Here is a 26,031-nt window from a genome sequence, read left to right on the forward strand (position 1 = left end):
AGGAAATGGAGAGGGAGAAGGGGACGGTATGGCCTTTATTCCTCTGGCTCTGTGCCAGCCCCCCCACACACTCTGTGCCTCCCCCCTCCTGTTTCATTCCCTTTCCTCCATGTTTATATCATTCACATAACTCCTAGCCTGATGTCTCTGTCCTTGACTCTGCAGTGTTCATCTCTCTCTCAGTTTCTCCCCTTCCTCTGTCCCTCCTTCCTTCCTCTCCCGTCCTTCCTCACTCAGTTTCTTCCTACCGTACCTCCTCTTTCTCGCCTCCACCTGCTCTTTCCTCCTCTCTTCTGTGCCGCACCCATTAGACTTTCCTTCTCCCTGTTGCTATGACATTAGCTAGCTGTAGCAGTGTCAGGCCGGTCTTGAGGGATGAGACTAAAGAGCTAAGTCTTGCTCTTTTCATTTAATTACTCCTCCCTCTCTTTCTCCTCGCCCCCCTCCCTCCTCCCACCCTTGTTCCCCTGTATATCACACCCTGCCTTACTCTCCCTCCCCTTCTTTTGTCTCTCATCCTTATGCTTCTTTGTCTATTCCTCTTTTTCCACCTGACTCTACCTGTCTTCATGCATGCATCCCCTCCCTCACGTTCTTTTTGTCTCTCTGTCTTCATCTCAGAAAAAGAGGAGGAGGAGGAGACTGGAGGAACATAACATCACACCCACATCCTTCCTATGAAATTGTTTGGATCATGTGCGATCCTACAGAACTCCACCCATTTGCCTCTTGCTTTTGCCAGTGTTTTGTTTTTTTTTTTTTTTGGTGTGAATCCCTATAAAGTGAGTCTACTGATTGTAAATGTGTTGCTAAATCCAGCTGTGCACACAGACACACACACTGTAGTTCTGCAAAGTGTGTGAAGGTGTGTGTGTGTGTGTGTGTGTGTGTGTGTCTGCTTCTGTGCGTTGGCCTAGGCTTGACCTTGATTACCACGGTGACGGTGAGGCTCCTCATTAGTGCTGGACTGGAGGAAACAGTTGGGTAATGAGGGAGCAGTATTGTCCTTAGGCACACAAAAACGCACACACGCACACACACGCACACACACACAGATGCCAATGCACCACTTTGTATTAGTGCTTGCATGCACCTGCTGACACCTGCGCTTATGCAAGATCTCATACATAAGCCTCATGCACACACACAACACACACACACACACACACACACACGCTCTTTTTCTGAGTACATCTCAGTCTCATGGCCCCCCACTCAGTTGTCTCGCCTCACCTTCTGTTTAGTGTTTTTTCTCTCCCACACACATTCTGCCTCTTCCCCCCGTCTCTGTCTTCCTCTCTCTGTTCTGCCCACCAGACAGACCTCGCAGACCTCGCTGCCCACTGAGTTCCTACGGGCCGGGAGCCTCACAGTGTCGCCCTCTGGTGGTAGCGCTTACATGTCAGGGGGGAAATGCCTTAAAATCTCCGCACAGATTTTCTGGGAAAATGATTTCTCAGGCTACAACGAAACATCAGCATATTTTATTGATTCGGATTTCACAGAACAACTCAACTTTGTATTCTTATTTTTTTGAGCCGTAGTTAAAAACAAAACAAAAAAAATAATTGCAGTGTAGGCCAACACACTGCTTTCACAACTGCCACAAGATGTCACTGTAATTCATTTTCCTTTGCTCATGTTTTTATCAAATCAAAAACAGATTTTTTTTGTCAACCACAAAAGAAGGTGCTGATAAGTGTGATTTCGCTATCAAAATCAAATATGTGATAAACGTGCCGCCCCTAGTGTTACCACCGTCTGTTACTTTGTAGTTCCAAATTGAGTCAGCAATTCTGGAGAAAGATTGTTGATATCAAACTCAAATAATCCAAACAAATACACCGCTTCTGTCAATGGTACTTTAGGGGCTCCGGTGATATCTCCGATGCTATTTACGTTTCATAACAATCATGGCGTAGCTCCATTCCTTGTGGGCCAGGACGTGAAAGGAGGGTAGCCTGCATAGCGTTATGGGGCTCGGTCCGAGCCAGGGCTGTATACAAACACTGGATTTTTTTCCAGTACACACAGAACAGACAGCACGTGGATTGTGGAAGCCAAAACAACTGGATTGAGGCTGAGTGCACTTCTAAGATTTCATGTTTGGTTCTGTTGTTACTCTTATTTTGAAATTTGGCCTACTACAAAGTGTATTTTTTTTTTACATATTTCTTACGTAGGCCTACTGAGTACTCAAGGAAGACTCATATGCACCATTCATGTTGTAGCCAAGAACTGACCGCTCACTACACTCCTACACTTTAGGGGCAACATTAGCAGCTCTGTCCTGCTGAATGAACCAATGCTTTCGCCTGTCCCTGTCTGAGATCAAAGACCCATTGTTTCAAAAGAAACTCAGAATATCGAGTTGTGAATCTTCCAGAGTTGTAAACTGCACGTGTGCCATGCGAGAATGGAAAGCTTGACAGTAACTAAGGGTGGTGGGCTCAGCCGCCGGTCAATTCCTCCATGGTTTTGTGCCAGATGTGTGCACATAAATCTGAATGAATTGTAGCGTGATGTTGAGGCTGTTTGGGCTATGGTGTGTTATTCACTGTGTAATCCCACCTTCTGCTTGGTTTTGCTTTATAGTTTTTCCACAGTTGACCAGATCTTCCCCTCAAACACGCACATCATGTCGGCTGGTTGCAGTACACACGTCTCACAGGATCATGCATACTGCTGTGGTAGTTATATTGTATGCACACTTTAACCCGTAAAAGGCGGTTTATCTTGCAATCTCTTGTGTCTATGAGCTGACAAGTGAGAGTGAGAGTAAGAGAGGAATAGAGAATTACTTTGGTGGAAAACAAAGAAGCTCTGTGGTCCTTGTGGCCTCAGTTCACTGACACTCCCATCGCTTGCCCCTGAAGGCTCCAGTATGCTTCATGCACCAGTCGTCTGCAGCCGCTCAAGTATATATAGTTGACGCTCTTTTGTCTTTGCACTTAAATGGAGAGAGCTGTCATAGTGTTGCAAAAGAAGCGCCGACATGCTGGTGTTAAATCCCCTTTTTGCCTTTATGCAATAGGACGTAAAGGAAATCTGGTGTATGCACAACTGAAACAGTCCTTTAGGTCTTTATTAATACAGTGACGTGAGGAGTGACCAGCTCTCACATTAATATACTAAAGTTCACTCTAATGCTTAATCACAGCAAGAGTTGTTAACTAAGAAAGTGTTATTTTGAAACATTGCAACATGGATTGTATACATCTATAAACTTTGGTTTAAAGGCTTCTGCAGTTATTGGTAATAAAACTGTTACATAAAAGAACAACAATTCATTCTTGCGTCTCCTTCAGTGTAATTATTTCCAGTCTGTTGATATCCATGTGTCATGTAAGGTTGAGTTTGGGTTCCAAGCTGCAGCCAGAGCTATGAGTAAAATCATTTCCATTGCTACGACTTTAAAAAAATTGTTTCCACCAAGTTGAAGTGAAACAGGCAGGAAAGACGATCTAAAGAGAGCTGAGTACATCAAATAAAAAGTGTCTGAAGTCATGTTAATACTACAGTTATTCCACCGTAAATTGTATAAACATTTACAATCCTGCTAAAGGAATGCTGTTAGATGTGTAATGGATGAGAAGTCTGTTGAGATACCACAGGAATATTACGGTGATTCCTCTGTAGTTGTGTCCAGTATTACTAAAACTACAACTATAGCAGAGCTTTTACAATACCTTAAGCCTGTTCTCATTCCCAGGGCGTCAAATGCAGTTGCTTCATCACACCCCTCAGCATGTGATGCTGATGTCAAAGGCGTCTTTAGCATCTGTATGAGACGCACAAGGGTTTCAATTAACTCCATTATAAACCCATCTGCGGCAGTACTTGACATTGAGAGCAACTGATGTAGAATAAAGAGCAAGGAAGTCCACATAGGTTGGGAGGGAGGGGAGGTTTATGGGTCAATAACCGGACTAAGGATGCTTTCAGACCTCGAGTTGTCTTGCTTTGGTCTGAATCAGGGACTTATTTTGTTACAAAGTTGCATAATTGCCTAGAGATGGTTCATGTTCTCACGGCAGCATTTACAAGCGGACCAGATCAAATGCCTTGCGCAAGACAGCTGCTCTTCATTGGTCAGAATTCCCATGGAAGTAAACAAAATGAAGAAGAGTACACTTGCAAAATAAAGGTGACACTTTCTATTGTCACAATGGAGGGACAACTACGCAGGTTGATTTTAGCGCTGGTCATCGTGGACTATATTGCTGTCATTGTTCATTTTAGTCAAACCATACAGTTTGAAAACGAGGCGCGGCTCCAACTAGAAAACAATGTTTTGATGCATTGGATGTGCTGAATGTGCATATTAAGGCAGTACAGGAGGAGGTGCACATTAATAATCCTCCAGGACTGTAACATGCTCATGTTTAACCCAAACAATGTGTCATGTGACTGCAGTTGGTTCGGATCGAGGTCGGAACACGTTCTCACCACAAACGAACCGCATTTGTAACCCGGACCGAGACCACCTCTTCAGAAAGGTCTCGGTCCGGTTGTTTTGGTGTGATTGCTGTGTTCACACCTGCCCAAACGAACCCCACTTAGGGGGCAAACGAACTTGATTTGGAACCAAACAGGGCAGGTGTGAAAGCACCCTGAGAGACAGTTCACTTCCAGTATGAAAACAAAAGTCTGGGGTGTTTTAACGTAACATTTTGTCACTCACATACCTATGTCCCATGTGAAACAAAAGTCAGTGTAGTTTTACATGACGTCACACGTTGATTGCTTTCTTTCTCAGGATTTGTTGCACAAACTCTGATATATAGGTTACAGGCAGATGCATCATCGGTAGATGTGGTTTATAGGAAGCAGAATGTGACATTTTCATGTTACCACACTTCTTTTAACCTAAAACATAAGTAGTTTTGTTGCCTACTGTAAATGGTCGTGGTTAGGTGTCACTATGTTTCAGCTGTGCGTCACATAGATACACTAAAGCGTGCCCCGTGTGTTGCTATGAGATGCAAAAGGGCGTAACAAAGCTTCACTGTTTGATGACCTGGATATGAGAACGGGTTGGTGCTTTTCTTGTGAGCAGAGTCACAACTATCAACTTGTCTCAAACCAAATTTTATGCAGGTGGAACCGCAGACTGAAAAGTTTTAATTTTCATGTCTGGAGTGCTCACTAGTTGTCCTTAATTCTTCCTCCTCACCTCATCAGCACTCTGCCAAACACACAGACATACATATCTACACATACACACACACACTCAGTGGTTCTTACAGAGAGCTACACTGGATTTCATACCTGGAATTCTTGGAATACTAGCTGGAGGCCTTGGTTGTCTTTTTCTATTGGTAACATGGATACCTTTTTGTAAAAAGATAAAAGATCTCAGCCTGTATCTCTTTCAACTTGTCTATGATAGTGGGACTCGGAATTTCAAAGTTTGCGGCTCTGATAAGTCTTTAATGCCGGTGATTTTCCTGTACTAGTAAGTGGATTGTATTTCCGTATGTGCAGATGAAGTCAAGGCATCAGTGTTTGTAGTAACAGATGTGTAAATTCGTGTGGACCGAGATGTCTCTCCCTTTTTTTTCCCTGTCTCTTCTCTTTCAGTGTTTCTTCTCCCTCTCCATCTATCCAACAAGAGTCTGATTAATTCTCACAATTTTTCCGCTTTGATCGTTCCCTTCAGAAGCAGTGCAACCAGAGCCGTCGACAGAGCGAGAGAGGGAGCTCTTACAATTCAAAGGTAGATAAGGGACTGTCTCCCGCACATGCTGCCTTCCTGTATATCCACTTCCACGGCGTTTTGACAGATTCCAGAGGAAAGGGGGAGGATTGTGAAAATACAAAAAGCAGGAGGCAAGGAGACAGGTTAGAGAAAAAGATAGAGGGAGATGAAAGAGGGATATGTTCCGCAGAAAATCTGCCATGCCACGCAGATGTGTCTGTGGATGATGTCAAATAGAATAAAATGGGAAAAATATGCAGTACAAATTTATAGCACAAAGATTTTACAAAGTGCAACAATCTGTCAAAAAAATGAAGGATAAATCAAATTTATGAAGGTGAGTTTCAACCAAAGCCATAAAGGAAGTGAGGCTCAGGGAGTCCCAGACTGTCAGGAAGGTCGTTCCACAGGCTGAGCTCTGTCAGCAAACGTGTGGTCACCTCTTGGCTCAGGCCAGAAGTGCTCTGTCTGAGCATCTGAGGCTGCGTTCAGACTCATAGGAAACAAATGTGAAATGTAGTTCACAGCTATAAAAGTTACAGTCAATCCTATATTTAAGTCATAGCATATGTGCAAAATAAGGGTTATATGACCTCTGTCATGGACGTAGCTATCATTCCTGTTTTGAAGACTGGAGTTTGGCATTACGGCTCTCGCCATCTTGTTTTTTGGAGCCAGAAATGATCGTATTTGGACGAGAGGGTGGAGTTTTGGAGGAGTGAGGGGTGGATGCGACTGAGAACCCGAGGACACTATCTGCAAACAGCTTGTCACTCAAAGCGACCATGCCTTTAATTATATGAAACTTCAAGCCATAATAAAATGTAAAAGGGTGAGCTTTACTTTAATTCTTGCCCTGCACAGTTGTCATGAAGGGGGAAATTAGCTATAGAGACCAAAACAATTTTTGTACCAGGCTGTAAACATGTTTATTTCTGCTGTAAAGTTGGGCGTTTTCACATGGGGGGAGCCAGCCTAGAGTTGCCATTCCACAAAATTGCTGTTTTTGACTCTTCCACATTGGCTTCATATTTCTGCCCTGAAAGTTGCCACGTGGTTCTGATCCAAAACATGTACCTGACCCAAAAAGTATTCAATACTAACCTGGCCTTAACAGGTACTGGGTTCAGAGAAATGATAGCACTCAACATTTGCTCATGCACAACCTCTGGTTAATTTTGTTGTCAAAGGTCACTATGACCTCATTAAGATAAATCAAGAGTTCACAGGCAAAATATGGCAAAATGTCAAACAAATATCTAATAAGATAGAATGATGAAATGATGGCTTGTTATATCCAAAAGGTCAAAGGTCAGCTTCACCGTGACATCATAGTTTTTGGAAAAACCACTTTTCTGTCCCTTATACAATGTCATAACTCAGCATGTTTCTCACTGGAAATTATTCACCGGAATCATACATGTCAACAGAGTGATGACTTCCACTAAAAACATACACTTAATTTATTCCATTAAACTAAGTCTTTACTACATATATTATGAGCCTCTACAGACATGGATATAACTCGATATGACTGGTTGCTGGAGGCAAGGTGGTAATTCTATTTCTAATTTCTTTCATCATTTTATTAGCTCTCCAGATGCAGGACCTAAACATCATTCAGAAATATGAATGTATCATGATGGCTTTTTGTTAGTGACAACTTAAAGTAAATTGTGTGAGCAAATCCTTCAGTTTTTAAGTAGGATTTTCCCTTCAAAATAAGACGTTTAAATAGCTGGCACTTCACGCAGAGGCTCTGACTGTGGGGACCTGATCATTTGGGACCCTGCTTCTTCTCCAAGTCTGTGAGGTAATCCGTCCATGTAGAGGAGGGAAAGGTGGAAATCTTAATTTCTGATTTGTAGGAACTTTGACACTTTCAGTTTGGAAAAATTTAAAGTTCTTTCTATGTCTTTTGCACAACCTTTGCAGTGAAGCAGCTGCTGGCGATAAAATTCTTTGTTAAGAATATAGAGTCGTTCAGCTTTTTTGGTTTTAGCCATAGTGAAATGTATTTGGGCATCATTTGTGTAGCCGAAAGGGGAGCAGGAGAATGTTGAGTAGAACAGCGCTCCAGAGCATGGAAAGGACATAAAGAAGAGATGAAGGAGGAAAGAGGGGCTAACACAACAACTTAACACAACGGTGACAATGTCACATGGGCACATGTCAACAGCCGTGCCTATGGACAGACACATGTTGATTTCGTAACACAACAGTCCAGCAGGAAGCCACTAGTCACACACTTTCACCACCGCACGTTTCATTTATCCCCAGACGCAGAGAGAAATAAATGGAGAAGTAGCCAGCAGTGGTCAGAGAGACAGAGCAGCACAGTGGCCATATTTGATTAGACTGCGATGTCGGTGGATCTCCAGCAGAGAAGAAATATGGTCCGACAGAACCGAATGAGCTGGCCTTACAGTGACAGCTTGTTCTGATGTGGAATATATCTCACCGAGCATTTAACTGTGCATTTTCTGCAGGCCTCAAGCTGCTTTATAACATGGGAGCCCGCTGTTTTTCATCAAAATGTTACACTCAGCCACACGCTCACACATGTGTAACGTGCTTCCACAGGTAGCGTTCCTTGCTCTGCTAATAAGGCATTGGTTGTTATGAAATCAACAGGCAAGTCAGCCCAATCCTGTGATCTCTCCCGGTGGCCTCAAGAGACTTGTGCTTGGGTGTGTGTGTGTGTGTGTGTGTGTGTGTGTTAGCATCTGAGCGAGGTACTTAGTGCACAAGCATGCCTTACATGTGCATGTGCATGCTCGTTTCTTTGCCCGCATGTGGGGTCAAAAGGGTGGAGAGTAGGGGGCAACTCCCAGTTATAGCAACCGTTGGATTGGCTCGTGTTGCTGCCCTGACACGATTTGATTGGCTGTCAGGTCCAGCAGTCAGAGCAGTGAGCAGGTAGGGGAGGGTCTTCACTCTGCTCTGTTGCTAGGTTACAGGTATACCCAATAGATGTGGAGATATAGAGATAGAGTAGAGATAAGGATGGGGATGGGTGTGGATCTGAGCATGGATCTGTGCGCGCAAGTGTGTGGCTGTGTCTGTGTCCGTGTGTGTGTGTGTGTGTGTGTGTGTGATTGTCAGAATCAGGGAGGGGTTGGCAGGACTGAGGGTCAGGAGAGTGGAGGGAAGAGTGAGACAAAAAGGGAGCGACAACAAGTGAGAGATACAGAGGGATTTCTTGAAAATGAGAAGAGAAAAGCAGGTTTATTGTGTTTTAGCGCAGAGTCTTGTTCACACAGACAAACATAATTTATCCACATTCCAACAATCCCAACTGACAGCTTATCCAAACAATTGAAAAAAGACTGAATATGGAGAGATCTGGAAACGCCAGAATTTTCTCGCTGTTTCATTTTGTTGTTTTTAAACACAAATGACACCAGATTCGTCATTTGGAAATGTTTGTACTAAACCCAGATTAGCTCAAAATGTCACGTTTTTTGTGTTTTTTTTTAACCGCTGACTTCCTCAAAATTTACAGGTGGAGAGTTGTAATTATGACTGGCCAGCAGATCCCAGGCCTGTGGTTGGTTTGTAATTCATTAAAGTGCTGTTGTATTAATCACAGACTGCTCTAGACAACACTGCTCTGAGAACAGCTGTTCCACTGCACTTAGATTGCAATCATAGAGCGGTCAGTCGCCACTAATCGGGGTCATTTATCAATCCGGAAGACCACACACACAAATGTGAACGCACTGAAACACACACACACACACACACACACACACTGATCGATGGCTGGGCTAGGCCGGTAAGAGGGATTGATGGGTGCTTGGCTGGTGCTGTGTGTGTGTGTGTGTGTGTGTGTGTGTGTGTGTGTGTGTGTGTGTTTGCGTGCGCTGGCATGAGCACAGCAAGGGCAGGGAGCACACAAAGGCTAAAGAGCTGTAAAGATTAACCTCTAGTTGATTAAAATTTGTGTCAGTCTTGTCACTTACAAACTAGTTTGGCTGCACAGTAAATTGTATACCTTAAATTTTTCTGAGGTATTTCTGCAATTTTCACACTGGAAACTGGACAAATTCATTACAGTCAGTTTAAACAGATAATAAACTAACTGGCTCCACAGCTTTCAGTCACATCTCACAGTCCTCCTTAGCGGAGGGAATGCCCTACGTTGTAAAGCAGACAACTCAGTCTAATCTCGCTTCATCGATCAATCCATCTATCAAATTTCCAGGGCAACTGAGCAAACTCCATCCACTTGGGAAGACTGCGCGATGTGGTTGAAATATCAGAGAAGAGCTACAAAGTGGACCTTGAGTTAAGATTTTCTTTGTCTGTTTTCCAAGGTTTCCATGTGCACATTCATTTTGTAAGCAACATGTCAGTATTTCAGGCTAACTCAGCTCTTCAGGATACAGCAGTGATCGTCAACTGGCGTCCAACAGGCAACATGTGGCCCGCCAAAGCTTCCCCTCAGGATATTAATCAATTCAAAAATATATGAGGAGGATAAAAATGCTCTCCAGTATTTAGGACATCGAGCAGTTTTTTCTCCCTATATTGAAGAAACCCTAAAAACTGTTGAGATGGTAACAATTTAATTAGGAATAATTTAAACTTTATAAATACTTGTGTCAGCTTATTAGTAGAAGTGATGCATGGTCCAACCTGCAGCCTTGTGTTGTGGGTTCTGGAAAGGTCACTAGAAAACATTAACGGTCCCAGTAAGTTATTAATGATTTACAGAAACATTGCATGCAATAGTCAACCTTCCACCTCTTTTCCCCCTCTCATTGTCCCTCTGTCTCTCTCTCTCTAACGCACACACAAGCACCATTGTGGTCAGTCATGTCTCAGTCCATGTTTCAGTCCTCAGTCCTGACAGTTGTGCTATGCTACTTAATGCTATAATGCATTAAGTTGGCAGTCTGTGTGTCGTGTTGAGTTCAGGTGGCTAATTAATGCATAGTTTTTCAGGTTTGGTGGTGCATATTGGATAGATGAAACTGAAACAGATTCCCGTTTTTATAAATTGAAAGTGGCTTGTGCCACACTTTTATACAGGGATGGGGACAAACCCATAGTTCTCATTAAACATTTATTTTTTTCTGCACATGCTGACCAGAAATCTGACTGAAACATAAGGCAAGGATGCAACTCCTTTGGAGGGGCCTTTGATGTCTTTCCATAACGTCGAAGAAGCTCAAAAAACAGACATCAATGCTGGATCCAAGAGGTCATATAGGAGACAGAGGAGAAGGCCAGACAATAGCCCTGTTGAATACAAACACAAGACAAGGAAAGCCTGAAGGTAGAAGACCCAAAAGACGAAGAAGAACCACAACAAGCCCATTCAACTAAAGAAGGCCTCGAGGAAGAGGAAAAAGAAGAACAACCAGAGGTAGTCATTGATTATTTGACCTGCATGTCTCCAATAGCTGACCTGTCACCACCTAAAGAAGGTCATGACTCAGTGGAAAAGACAATCCAAATCAAAGAAGAGATTTAAAATGCTACAAGTGGCAAAACACAGTAGCAGTCTGTTATTTGACTAATGTATGACTGCTTGGTTTATTTCAGCTCACGGTGTAGAATTTAGCTGTAAAATGAGAACGTTTTGCTCTGGCCAGTGGGTGGTCAAGTCTAAAAGTTTCTCCTGTTACAGGTAAACAGTACACTGATATACGTTTCTGACAGCATTGAAGGTGATGCAGTATCAGTGTCTTGATTTATATTTCATCAGCACACTAGTTTGACAGTTTGACAGCAGTTCACAAGCAGTGATTGCCATGATTGACAGCTGTGTGAGAGACTCCTCGGCTTCCATTTGTTGTTTCCGTTCCCTTGCAATAATTCCATCAGAAGCACTTCAAGGCAATAGAGTAGGCAGAGGAACCTGATCTTTTTTTTTGTTTGTCTAGTGCTGTGTTAATATATTGCCAGTTTAGGCATATATGACATGAAGTTGTTTTTTGTAAAAGTTACCAACAGCAGTGTTGCTGTAAGTGCCTAATCGAGTTTTGCACAACCAGGAACCAATAAGAAACTGAACCCTGTTATTCTGCAAATGTGTCTGTTTGTTAGGATCGTGCTTCTTCTTGCAGAAATCAATTGTGAAGTGCATGCAGGCCTCACTTTATCAGGCTCTTGAATTTGTTTCAGGAGTTTCATTATGAAGATCTCATTATTCCCCAATTTACAGAAGGTAAAATTAGGATTTCCAAGGCTTAAACAAACATTTCCTCAGAGATTGCCTTGGGTGCACTGCCCCAGGGTCTGTTTGGAGTTCTGAGCTTTCCTTAATGGCACTTTGGCATTGTTGGGGATGCTGTAAATGTAACACAACATCAGCCACTCTGAACCTTCCTCTGGGGTTGGAGTAAGCTTGATCCAACAGTATATCAGCTTTATGTTATACAGCCTCTGGCCCTCTGCAGCAAACTGCCACCCTGTGTAGAAAGTACAGGCCCTCTGCTAATACCTGAGCCACACTGTGAAAAGACAACAGTAGAGACCAAGTGTGGATGCCTCTGATGATTGGATCTTGTAAACATTCCCTACACTTGTCCTGACTCCTCCACGCTGGTCAGGCCAAGAACATTTGGCTGTCTGGGAGAGCTGTCAGACTGCGGAGAGAAAAAGAACGACAGGGTGAAACAGAGAGAGGAACGACGGAGGAGGAGGAGGAGGAGGAGGAGGAGGAAGAGGACCTTTGCTTTATTTCGTGCTGAACTAAGTATGGAGTAAATGACTCTGTAATTCGTAAATTCTCTCCTATATTTTTCCTTTCTGTCTCCGTCTCTTGACCCAGAATTCCTTTCAGCCTTTACCCCAAATCATTCGTGTCTCCACTGCTTTTCTTTTTTTCTTTTCTCTGATATTCTCCTCTTGTTAATTTTCATCTGACACTTTCACTTTTTCTCATTTTTACCCGCCACTTTCTTTCCCCATCACCTCTTCCTGGCTGGTTTTCACACATTTCTTCTGCTTTAACTCCCCTGCTCATTCTGTCTGTATTTCTTCTCCTTTTTTCTTTTCCTGGTACTGCTGATTCATAATCTATGTTTGGACAGAAAACAGAGGGATGGAGCTTCTGTCCTGATGAATAACAACAGGAATTGGGAGAGAGAGAAAGCGAGAACGGGATACTGAGGCAGCCTCCTTTGCAAACTGTCTGTCTGGCTGGCACCGTGTCTCTCGGTCTATCTGCCAGACTGTCAGTGACTGTGTTCCGTGTGTGTGTGTGTGTGTGTGTGTGTCAACGCTCTCGTCCTGAACCAAAATTTCCACAGATCATGCGGTCAGGCTAACCAGATTTGGCTTACTACAGCTATTCTTAGGCCCGTGCCATCCAGAGTCTGTTTAAATAATATGGCCTGTTGTCTTTTGTCTGTCTTCTTTTTCCAACACCTGGGCCTGTCTTCACTCTCACACATTTAGAGTGCCTCTACCACTTAGTATTATGAGAAACGGAAAGAGACAGAGTAAGGGAGGATGGGATACTAATGGAATTGTAAGAAAAAGTGAGGGAGAAACTAAAAGAGAGATGGAAAAGAAAAGAGGGAAACAAAGAGCAATGGAGAAGCAGATTATATGGCAGCAGGAAAGGGAGAAAGGGAAAGTGGATGAAGGAAGAGTGCAAATATGAGGAGGAATATGAAGGGCAGAAACACAGGACCGGTTGACCGAAGTGCACCACCGAGGGTCTCACTCAAAAGATGTTCCTGGAGATAACAGACTGAAGCCTCAGAGTGGCATTGTGGGGAACTCACAGAGGGCCTTTCCTGTTTATTCATGTCTCCTCTTCTTCCTTTCACTGCTGCATTTTTACAATTCCCCCAGACTCTGTGTGTGTGAGACAGAAAGAGAGTGTGTGTAGTTTGGCTGACATACTGTGATCAAAAATGTAGGTCAAAGATGAACAATTTGCAAATGAGTCGAGAGAAAGCGGGGAAAGAGAAGTAGAGGGTGACTGGGACAGGGCGACCATGCATGTGTATGTATGTGAGGGTGTGTAGGTGTGTGACCGTTTTTAGAGACCACTCTACGTAATGAGCTGAGCAGGGTGACAGGGACGGGGCTTCATCACTAAGTCCTGAACGCGGCTTAAATCACACTGGCATCTGGCTTACACACACACATGCACACAACCTGACAGCGTTTGTTGGGATGCATATGTGTGGAAAAAAGGTACGAGAAGGTTTCAAGTCCAGGTACAGCAAAAATAAATATGTTTGATGGGTTTGTCACACCACAGAAAATGTGCTATTAACTATGCAGACTTTTAAATGATTCAAAAAATCATAAAGAACAAAAAAATGGCTTTCAAAGTAAAAAAAAAACAAAAAAAAAAAAAACAGTAGCCTTGCACACACATACTCACTCATTATTAAACTGGAAGAGCTGGGGAGAGGGATCATGTTAAGTGTGTCATCAAGCCATGATTTCAGGCCCGCCCAAACACTCCTGGACATGAAAATGGTGAAAAACAGTTAAACAGTTTAAATCTCTGATCACATAGAAAGCATTTTAGCAGGTGGAGGTGTTTTTTTTTTTGTAATTGTTTTTCATGAGAATGAAGCTTTTTGCTAGCATTTTTTCGGTTGCAACACGCCTTGCGTTTCTGCGCTTTAGGTGCCTGCTGTTTTTGCTGGAGCGCTCCGAACTCCTTGAAGTTGAAAAAACTTCAACTCAGAGCGGAAAAGCATCCCACATCATCTCTTTTTTGTTATCTTTTTTCCAATCGTCCTATCGGATGATTTGAGAAGGCAAGCCTTCTGAGATGGTCACGACAACAAGTTTACAGTTGGTAAACAATGGAGCAGAAACGGGTGGTTGCAGCTGCTGGATACCCAGAGTTATATGGCCCGACGATAGACAGCAGGTTGTCAAACCGCTGAGTCATCCTAAAATGGGCCTGGAAACAGCCATCATCGAGGCAAAGCTCCTGGGCAAACAGGCGATACTCCCCATGATCCACCGTCTTTTTTAGGTTCTCATGCGACTAATTACTGTGAAATAAAAAGTAAATAAAGGGTAGATTGATCACACAGGAAGGTTAATGTAAGGTGGTGATGATATGGTTGCCTGGCAACAATAGAAAGGCGCAGCAAATGTTTTTTTCACTTGTGGCATTCCATTTTTTTTAAAAAGCAGTACGGCGCGCCTCGTATTTCGCAACCTCTCTGTGTGATCAGGGCCTAACTCTACAATTCAGCACTGTATGGTTCCCAGTCTTCCCAGTTCACGTTTTCAACAAGTACAGTAGCCTATTTTCCAACATTTATAAGGTCTAACGAAAGTGATCTCAGATTTTGCCTTACCCAGACATTAACTATGACTCCCTCCTTTCATGTGTTTATATTTGATGTATTTTGTTTGCTACATCGGATTTAATCTTCTCCTCGTTGCATATCCCTGATTAACATAATTGGGTGATCGCCTCGCTATTCAGGACATTAAGCAAATAATTTAATTCACTTAATGAATCTGTCTTAATACTTAACCCTAATTGCAGTTCTCTCCCTCTTCCTGCTCCTCCCGCTCTCAGCCTTTTCTCCTGTGAGAGTAAAGCAGCAGAGAGGAAAGGTTTTCCAAGGGTCATGAATGTCTTATATATTTAGCTTCCTTGAATGTTTTGAAAAGCTTTGCTTCACGCTGCCTTCATAAATTTCATATAAATCTACTTTTTTTTTTTTGCCAGAGTCATATTTATAATCCAAACACAAATCTTGGCTTTCTCAGAGCTTAGCTGGGAAGCATAAAGGTACAATTTGCTGCTGATGCGATTAAATAAAACACTATTAATATTTACGTTGACGTGTCCTCTTAAGCGCTCTCTCTGAAGTGTGTCTAATTTTTCTAATCAGCCTTACTATTGTACGAGCCCGATTCTCTCATGACTCAAAGGGTGAATGAATTGGAGGGTTACACGGTATGAGTGAGTCACTATCAAAGCTATATTTGTGCGTGGATGTGTGTATTTGTGCTTGTGTGACTGTGTCTGGCCTGCCTGCCTGCCTGTGGATGCATGTGTGCAACTGTGTGTGAAGTTAGCCAGCAGTAGCAGGGTTATGAATCAGATCAAAACGCACACATACGCACACACACACACACACACACACACACAGTGACATCAGATCAAACACACACACTCTCACACGCTGCCTGTGGTGGACTGAGCTGAAGGGCCCCGACCGGGTGTGACTTTGATCCTCACCACAACATCCGCTCTTCCACTCCAACACTGCTTTTCTGCTGCTCGTCTGTCTCACGTGCCCCTCAGGACACTTACCCGGGACTCAAGTTACTCCTTTCAGATCTTCAAATAGAGCACGATGTGCCTTCAAACACCAAACACAGAGGATCCTCCTGTCGTAACTGGACACTCAGTGTGTAGGATCCAGATTTGGAGCCTGCAGATGGACTTCAGGTCTCGGGGGGGGGGGGGGGGTTCGTGTCACCATTTCAGTGGCCATGAGAGTTAATAATAACCCAGTTATATATGCTGAAGCTGTGAGCTTGTACAGGTATGGGTGTTTTCTTTGATAATGAGCCAGATGTGAATATTTTGGTGCAGGTTGTTCTCTCGCACAGAATGTTTTCTCTTCTTTAATCTTGATGACAAATTACTCAGATGTAATTTGCATCATTATTCCCTGGGAAGGAGATTTACTCAAGGAAGTGTTTAAATTGATTGAAATATGAACTGAAATAGATCAGACAGCTCACCGGTAAGACATCTTTCCAGCTTTGTCTTTGTCTGTTAATATGAGTCTTTGCAAATCGGCAAAGTCATAGCATTTTGACAGCATTAATAACAATGTACGTGTTTCAACTTTTGTCTTTATTCAACATCAGAATAAACAAAACCTAGTTTTGAATTGTGGCATTGATTCCTCTGACTCAGATAGTTTAAAATCCACTTACATTTTTATGGTAACCAAGTGATGCAGATTTGACATTCACTACCAGTAGCCCATACCTTAAAGGGACAGTTCACCCCCACATCAAAAATACATATTTTTCCTCTTACCTGCAGTGCTGTTTATCAGTCTAGATTGTTTTGGTGTGAGTTGCAGAGTGTTGGAGATATTGGCCACAGAGATGTCTGCCTTCTCTCCAATATAATGGAACTAGATGGCACTCGGCTTGTGATGTTCAAAGTTCCCAAAAAAGACATTTTAAAAACTCCACAGCAATGCCTCTTTCCAGAAATCATGACCCGGTTACTCAAGATAATCCACACACCTTTTTTTAAGCAGTTTCATCTAGGAACTATTTTCTTTCTGTTGAACTACACCCACAAAATGTATCACTGTGCAGAAGGAATCTTCTAATCATCTACTCATGGAAGAGAGGCTTGTGCTTGTGACAGTGCGAAATGTAAACATTAATGGTGTCCTCCTCAGCTGAGCTGTAACGTTAGCTAGCTCAGTGGTGCTAGGTGAGCTAGCAATAGATGCACGCTTCCTTTTGCACAGTGATATAGCTGCCAGGTGTTGTTTGGTAGAAAGAAAATAGTTCCAGCATGAAACTGCTCACAACAAAGTCTGTTGATTATCTTGAGTAAACCTGTTGAGGTTTTTAAATGTATTTTTTGGCGCTTTGAGCACCACAAGCCAAGTGCCATCTAGTTCCATTATATTAAAGAGAACGCAGACATCTCTACAGCTGCTATCTCCAACACTCTGCATCTCACACCAAAACAATCTAGACTGATAAATAGCCCTGCAGGTACAGGGAAAATATGTGGTTTTAATTTGGGGTGAACTGTTCCTTTAAGACATAACAAAGCATCTACTGTAATAAGCTCAAGTCAAAGGCATAAAGCATTATGGGCATGTAAGGACTGGGGCAGTAAAATTTTTATATAAATTGTACATAAAGGGGATTTAAGGGGTTAGTTAAAACAAACAACTTAGTCCCAGTGGTTGTTACATTCATTTCTAGAAATCTTTCTCATACTATAATTTCGGCATCATTAATGCAGAAACCTTGCCTGTATATCTCGCTACTCAGAAGCAATCAAGCATGTGGTTATTTTATTTCCATCACCATGTTGTTTACAGTATGTGTCGCCTCCACTATATGCAAATGATCAGATGTTGTGGTGACAAGAAGACACAAGCCCACAAACATAGAAAGTCTATAATTGAAATCCATATGAACGAGAGGTTCAGCCAGGAGCCTTTCAGCCAGATGTGCGGTGATACTTCCTGTGTATGATATGAAAATCCTTAAGAATCAATGAGATGAGATGCAGAAAGCAACTGTGTCAGATTTAAGTGTCTCAGGAGGGGAGTGGAGCTAATAAGCTAAATTTTAACACGTCAAACCTAATAAAACATCTTCAGGCTCATCACCCAAAGGAGCACAATGAATTTACTGTAATAACAGAACAAGCAACCAACGAGGCAGCTGGTGCCACAGTGATCCCTGAACAGGCGAGTTATACAGTGATAATCCTAAATATATATAGCAATTATAGGAGACATTCACAGCAGCAGATGAAGAACCACTTGGCAGAAACATGAAATTGTATCCTCATGTTTCATTCTGACAGACCTGACCTGAACTAACTTAATCATCTCTAAATAAAAGTGTACTGACAGAATAAATATTTAAGTTATTTAAATTCAATTAGTTCCATTATTTCTTCTTGAAAATATGGCGTGTAATAATGTTGTTACTCATGACAGAATATGATAGGTCACTGCACTGATTGATTTGTTTGGTGAATCACAGATAAAATAGTGTTTGATCATCAGTCAGGGATGTAACAGAGTATGAATGTATTGTGTTGGTTATGACCAAATGGTGTGCTTTGAACAGACATAAAAACAGTATTTGAATTTTTGCAGTAGTTTTTATCCCCATCACCCAGTTGACACAGATGGCCACAAACATGACACTGCTACTTCTCAGTCATTGAAACACACTGACATCTTACACTCACTGCTAGGATCAACAGAGCTCACCCTTAACAGTGATGTACAGTAATTTCCAGAATTAGTTATATAGTTATATTATTTATATTTTTTTAAAAAAAAGACACTTCTTAAGGGGTCTCATAAATCAAAAGATTCAGACTTTTTTCCAGGCGTAAACAGATAGACTAGGCTAACAACAAATAAATAATATAAAGGTTTAGATAGTTTTGAAGTTTGATATTCAGTCACTTTGCAATTTTTTTGTGGCCAATGACCAAATTCACTGTAGAGCTGCATGCAGCGTATGGCTACGCTCATCATCTTCTCTCTCTCTCTGTTTATTTCAAAACTACTGCTGCATGAGTGGCATGGTGGTGCAGTGGTGAGCATTATCGCCTCACAGTAAGAGGGTTCCTGGTTTGAACACAAAGGTTCCCAGAGTGGGGGGTTTGCATGTTCTCCCTGTGTCAGCGTGGGTTTTCTCCAGGTACTCCGGCTTCCTCCCACAGTCCAAAGACATGCAGGTTAATTGGTAACTCCAAATTACCCATAGGTGTGAATGTGAGTGTGAATGATTGTCTGTGTCTATGTGTCAGCCCTGTGATAGTCTGGTGACCTGTCCAGGGTGTACCCCGCCTCTCTCCCAATGTCAGCTGGGATAGGCTCCAGCCCCCCCGTGGACCCAACAGGATAAGGGGTTACGGAAAATGAATGAATGCTGCATGAGCGTAAGCTCAGCACTGGAGATGTTGAGAGTCTGCCCACACACATAAGCACACACATGGTAAAAGGGCTTACTGTTAGTATCGCACAGCTAACAGTACCTAACAGCTTGATCTGTTTCAAAGCCGGTTGTGAGTTTGCTGGGGGCAAATTAATGGCTTGGATGTTAGCCACTGCTGCTGTGTTAGCTCGTGCTAACTGGGCGGACGTTGAACTGACCATTGTGTGTAAAGGCAGCAACAGAAAGTTTGCTGATTTTTTCCACTAGATGTCCACCTCTACCTCTCGGTCATTAGCTTGTTAAAGGGTCCTGTAACGTTAGTCGTCTCCCAGGAGCAACATCGTTGCATTGCCCTGGCTGTGTCGTACGACTCGAACCTGGGCAGCAGACCCATTCTCATCATCTCAACCCTGTAGCACCAGTTATATTTAGTATATATGTTTGAACTTTTTATCGGAAAGTATTAATCAGTCAAAAATCTTTTTGACAGTTAACTGTTAAATAATTAATTATTAACGTACCTAGTTTGTACTAAATCATATAGTCATCAGTTTTAATCATGTGGTATTTGTTTGGCAGTGCAGGAGAAAGCTTGATTGACTACCCAGGTTCTGTCACCTCGATACCTGGAGCTATGAAAATCTTGTGTGACTTGACAGTAGACAGGAAAATAATGAACTAAAGTTAGAAGAAGTCTAAAAGTGCTTGCAAAGTGGCCAAGAGAACTTTTACACAGCTTCCACAGTAGTCAGAGTTTCTTTTTGTTTTTTGCTGAGATCGTGATCAACTACAGTTCATTCTTAATCATTTGATTAAATTGTGTAAGACCATAACTTTGCATTACACCCCTTCCAACAATGTGCCATCACGGTTGATCTTTACACATGGCTTATCTCCATGTGGCCCTTAACCCTGTCTTTGTATAACCCAACTGGTGTTGCCACATTGAGGCTGCTGGTGTACTGCCGATGAATCTCAATTTCTCCGTTGTTCTGGACACAGTGTTTGGACAAGCCTCCCTGTAATCCCCTCGACTAGGACTTGGCTGCTCCTGATTTAGAGGAGATGAAGACAATGCTTCTCACTATGGAAATGTGTGCAGATGCTTTGATGCTTTACTCACTTCGGCTTTTCAAAAGGACGTGTCCAGTTCTTCGGCTCCCTCACACCTTCCCCTCTCCCTAACCCTCCGCCCCCGCTATGCCGGCTCCGATCGATCCAACCATGTCTCCCAGTCCCACATGTCATCTTTTTTCTTTGACACGGCTCTCCTCTCCCCACTGCTTGGTATTCTGGAGTGGGAATGCATGCACCATCGCAGATCCATCAGCTACGATCGGAATGCCGCACCACGGCTCAGGGAAATGGAGGGATGAGAAGGGAGAGAGTGGTGGAGGGAGAAAGAGGGGGTAAAGGGGGGAGGGAGAGTGAGAGGGCAGGTCAGTGGCTTGTCGACATCCTTCCGGGACCAAAGCTTCAGACTGACAGGGAGAAAGAGAGACAGAGAGAGGGGGAATGGAAGAGGATGAGCGGACAGGCAAGAGAAAGAGCACCTTTTTATTTCTGAGGGGCCACTTTTGCTAATATCCATTTTCTTCTCAAAGTAGCCTCTCTGAGGAATTCAAGGAGCACAGACATTCGTATATTCCACTTCCTTTAGAGCTCAAAGGATAAGAAAAAGATAGATTTCTAGAGTCAAGTTGCTCTCGTAAATTAAAACCTCTTATTTACGATGTTCAGGCTCCATGTAGATACTGTACTATAGATGATACAGAGACATTTTAGATACAGATGTGGCCAAATGACTTCTTTTATGACCACATCTCACACACTTTGACAGACAGGCAGCAGTTCAAAAGAAAGGACACACACAAATAGAAAAACAAAAAACCTCATGAGGAACTACAGACGAAGGACGGAGAGACATTAGGTGGAGTGTATACTACATGGTTAATGGAGGTAGTCGCAATAATACAATTACAAAATGGAGAAACTGAATTACAACAAGAAAATAAAGCACATAACATGAATATTTAGTTTAATCAGTTAAAGGGTTTCTGGCAAAGAGTGCTTAGTGTTTATCCTCTCATAACCTTCTTAAAGCAGATTTGTCTTGGTGTCATTGGGCAAAAAATCCCATAATAATCTTTCAGCATATTGTAATTCAAGTGTTCTGGTAGAAAACTAGCCTCCTGCACTTCTGCTTGGCTCTGTTTTCAGGCTTTAGAAAATCCAGCCCATAGTGGGAGACTTAGGCCAATCACAGGCCATTTTAAAGAGAGGTTGTTTCTATTGGTAGTCGTACAAATTCAGATGGGTGTGTATGTCCCTTCAGTGAAAGCTTGATTCAGTGGCAGAAAATCCTGCAAAGGAAGGTGCTATTCCAACATTTGCAACAACTGCCTACACTCCAAAAAAATGAAGACAGACTTATCAAAAATGAAATCTGACAATAAACGAAATAAAACACGTTAATATTGGCAGAGTGTTTCAGAGATGGAGAGAAAATGTTGGTAGTAGTTTAGCCTTCTGCTGATTGGAGCTGAGGCTTATAGCTGCGGCTTCATGCTGACATTTTTGCAGCTAACGTTAGCTAGACCCTCAAATTCCAGTGCATCCTCTGCCTCGTTCCCTGCAGTTACAGACCACCTCACTGGGATTGAGATGGTACTTCAGTCAGCAGCTGTAGCAACTTGAATGCAGACAGTTCTGGGGGACTCCACAGCCCCGACTTCCCACCTGATCAGCAAACTTTCTGTTGCTGCCTTTACACAAGCTAGACGTGGCGCTGCCGCCAGCCACCTCCTCACTGTGACACCTGGCACTACAGTTTGCACTGGTTGAATTTGAGTTGCTAAGGTTGCTGACTGAAGGTCTGTTTCCAGAGATGCTGCCTGCTCCCCTCCTGGCAAGGTAGTTTCTAGCGGTCTGATAAACAAAGAGAGAGCGGATCAAGAAGTGGCTGAGCAAATGCGCTGCATGCAGCTCTACATTGAAATTAGATGAAATTAATCAATGTGTGGAAACACTAGGTTACTGTATGAAGCGTGTGTGTATGCCCGAGGTTGTCTGGTGGGAGGGGCTTAATGCAGAGAGGGAAAAACTACAGGAGGGTACAGCAGGTACTTTCTGTAGGTTTTTTTTTTCCTTTTCCAGAATAGTGCAGATTTAATCATCTTTGACTTAGATGATATATATCGTAGTATTTCTGTTTTACAATATTGCTCTCTAGACATACAAATACAGGTCCTACAATCCATCAGTAAAATATGTTTATAGACTTCAAAGCTTGACTTTACTCCTTTATGTATAGTACTTGTGGGCCCATGTCTGTCACTGTGATATTCATGTTAATTTAGGCTGTAGTTTAAATGTGATATATACCTGTATACACTCACAGATATAACAGGCTAATCTAGTCAGCCATTTGTAGCGGGTCATTGTGCTCCAGGGTGGGATTTCTGTGTCTTTCAATAAAACTCTGTGCAGTACAGTGCACACGCAGCTTTTCATCACACATTCCTGTGTAATGTACACTGTATTTTTTTACCATCAACTCACTTTCCTCTCTTCAACTCACTCATCATGCCTTCCTTCTCCTGTCAGAGCAGAGGGGGGAAGCAGACAAGCACTGATCGCATCGATGCTGCCTCTCTTCTTCATTTATCGCTCTCTTTCTTTTGCGCTCTTCCTCTCCAAAGCCTCTCCATCCTCTCTGTGTGTTCTCCCCTATGGCTTTCCTCTACAGCAGTGCGTTGCCTTGGTAATTACCAGTTGTCTTAAACAGACAGATGGAATAAGAGAGAGTGACGGGCAATTTTCCCAGTGCCTGTTTTCCCCGTTTATGTGCACGCAACTCCGTTTTGCGTGTGTGTTCTGTATGCATGCTTCTTAACTTCTCGCCATCTCTTTCACAGTCCCTTCCTTCACTCCACCCTCCTCCTCACTCTCTCCTTGTGAGTTTGCATTTGTGCACATCTCGTGTGTGTCTGTGTGAGTGTGCGTGTGTAAGGCGGACGTGGGGAATTACCTGACAGAACGTGTTAGTCCAGGACGGGAGTGGGACAGTCTCATCTCTTGCTGTTGTGTTGGCCATTTTAGATGCCAGGTGTCACTCTGGACCTCTGCAGGGCCTCAGGAGAGATCAGTGCTGTCCCCTCCTCCTCTCTTGTCTCCCAGCATGCCCCTAACACAACAGTGGAGTAGGAAATAGGGCTATTTCTGTCTTTAACCTGTCAGGGCAAGAGTGGATGCAAAGGATGGATGGAGAGGAGAGTGAGAGGCAAACAAGGGAGGAGCAGAAGCTGGGTGTTATGTGGTTTTGTGAGCGACTGACACGCATTAACATGATGTCAGAGTTCACCTACGCGTATTCATGTCATCCAATTAATTTTCCACGCTCTCTTTCAGGCTGGTATGATCAGGATGGAGCAAGAGGAGTTTTTTATCGAGCCGGTGGAGGGGGGTGACGGAGTGATAGAGGAGGAGGAGGAGGGAGGAGGAGGAAGGACACACATCGTCTACCGCTCCTCAGCTGTAAAGAAAGCGCCCATCAGCAGCACGGCGGCAGACTACCACTCCAGAGGTCAGTCTGTGGCTCCAACTGTGCCTATCTCCACTTCTACACACCCTTCACTGAATGCTGCACACTTCAGCTTTGCTCTATTTAACTCCATCTAAACTTGACATGTGGAAATTAATTTAATAACACTGACTGCGAGTCCCTGACCCTGCATTTCAAACCTACATAAACATTTGTCCTGACTTTTTGTTATCACTAATGTTCTCTGCAGTATATTCTGAAACACAACACAGGCTATACCCCCTTAGTATCTTAAACAATATCCCTCACACACGCCTGCTTATATAATCATATCAAACTATTGTATGCAAAGACAGCGAGTCACAGCGTGAGCATATCCTGCTGTCAAAAAGATTACACCTACACACACTCAAACGCATCCTCCTGTCACTGCACTAATTTTCCAGTGAGAAAGGAGCGACATATGGAGACGCACGTGTTTGATTGGTAAGGTAGCACCCTCTGTATCTTTTATAGAATTATACGCTGCCTTGGCTGCCTCAACAATTAACAGCTGGCACTCAACTCTTTGGTTTCTCATCATGTCTGCCTCCATTTTCCACTCTACGGATAAAATAAATGAAGTGAAACAACAAGAAGGGCTATTATTTTTAGAGGAAGCATAATACTTACAGTTTGACACGGCGCGTCAGCTCAGGGATAAGAGAGAGGGAAGACAAATATGCATTGAAACAGGCTTTAATACTCAAGGTCTGAACATTATCACGAAAGCAAAATTATATATTCATCATAAGAATTCGTCTATCCGTCGGCTTTATTTTGTGTTACTCTCAAATCTTTTTCTTTACAATGAAATGAGAGAAGCAATATCTGACCTTTAATGCAGTTAAATGAGGTTGTTCAACTCGCGTCAAGGTAATGTCACATGACTGATAAAAGTGTTGGTATAAGAGAAGTTGCACTTAAATCAGTTTAATCAAATGCATTTATCTTACTATGTTTTTACTTTGAATTGAAAAAAGGAAGTTTTGATCAATTTGGAGGTTAATATTATGCACTGATTTATTATTTTATATAAACCAAAGGGACGTGTACAATTCCCCATCTAATGTTTCTGATGCTGCTCTATTTTAGTAAACTTTTAGAGAAAGATGTACAAGTAAAAAAGCAAAGATTAGCATTTAATGTGCATAAACAAGAAGGATGTAGAGGGCGATAATATTAGGCGCCTCAGATATGATCCCCTGCTACACCTAATAACCAAGACAAAGCACAGATATTGTCCTTGAATACTATTTGGTGTGACACTTTATTATGCTCAGATTAATGTCAAAATGAAATCTTTATAGCAGCATCAGAAATTTGCATTAAGTTTGGAGTCCTTATTTCGGCTCATACCATGAAACGTGAAGCACACAGCGTGTCAAGTATCTGTTGTAAGACTTGCATATTAAATACAGACGTATAATTAAATATTAAAGGAGACCTTTTGTGCTCATTTTCAGGTTCATGCTTATGTTTTGGGTTTCTACTAGAACATGTTTACATGTATTTTCCTCATACTGTCTGAACACCTGTATTCACCCTCTGTCTGAGACACTCCACTTTAGCATCTGTCTCTTTACAACCTCCTCCCAAAAAAGCCCAGTCTGCTCAGGTTGGTCAGTGTTTCTGGGTTTTCTGCATCTCTGTATTTCTTTACTGTCATTGCAGTTGGGGAAATGACTGTATCAAAGAACAGTGGCACTTTCTACTGTGAAAAATCAGCAATAAAAGCTTCCAAACACAACTGAACATGTTCCTACAGGAATATCATCATAATCTGGGAGAAATATTGGCAACCAGGTGGACATATTTCCCTGATGTTAGGTTGTAGCTACATGTAGAAGTGTATGTACTGTAAAAACTTCCTGCAGTGTGCATGGAGCAGATGACCGGATAAAGAAAACTGTCACAAGCTGACGTCAGCTTGGAAAAAGGATATTTTTGAGAGCAGTCTGAAGCCTGAGGATTTTACTCACAGGGATTACTTTTACATACACTTGGCTCATCATTTGAAACTTTGGCCATGTTTAAGAACATCCAACCAACCATTCACACCACGGGCAATTCAGAGTTACCAACCATTCTTAGCCTATATCAAAATCCAATCACATTT

The 26,031-nt window shown here is 42.6% G+C and overlaps 1 protein-coding gene across 2 annotated transcripts in view; it reads left to right on the forward strand.

Annotated features, from left to right (window-relative positions):
- Positions 1 to 26,031, forward strand: part of LOC125894516 (A disintegrin and metalloproteinase with thrombospondin motifs 2-like) — a 154,991-nt gene that overhangs the window by 48,779 nt on the left and 80,181 nt on the right. For both annotated transcript variants that reach the window (XM_049585973.1, XM_049585974.1), the window contains exon 3: positions 23,741 to 23,915. In XM_049585973.1, coding sequence (XP_049441930.1) covers positions 23,741 to 23,915 — 175 coding nt within the window. The remainder of the gene's footprint in view (positions 1 to 23,740; positions 23,916 to 26,031) is intronic.

The sequence above is a fragment of the Epinephelus fuscoguttatus genome, linkage group LG9, assembly GCF_011397635.1.
Source record: "Epinephelus fuscoguttatus linkage group LG9, E.fuscoguttatus.final_Chr_v1".
Taxonomy (NCBI): domain Eukaryota; kingdom Metazoa; phylum Chordata; class Actinopteri; order Perciformes; family Serranidae; genus Epinephelus; species Epinephelus fuscoguttatus.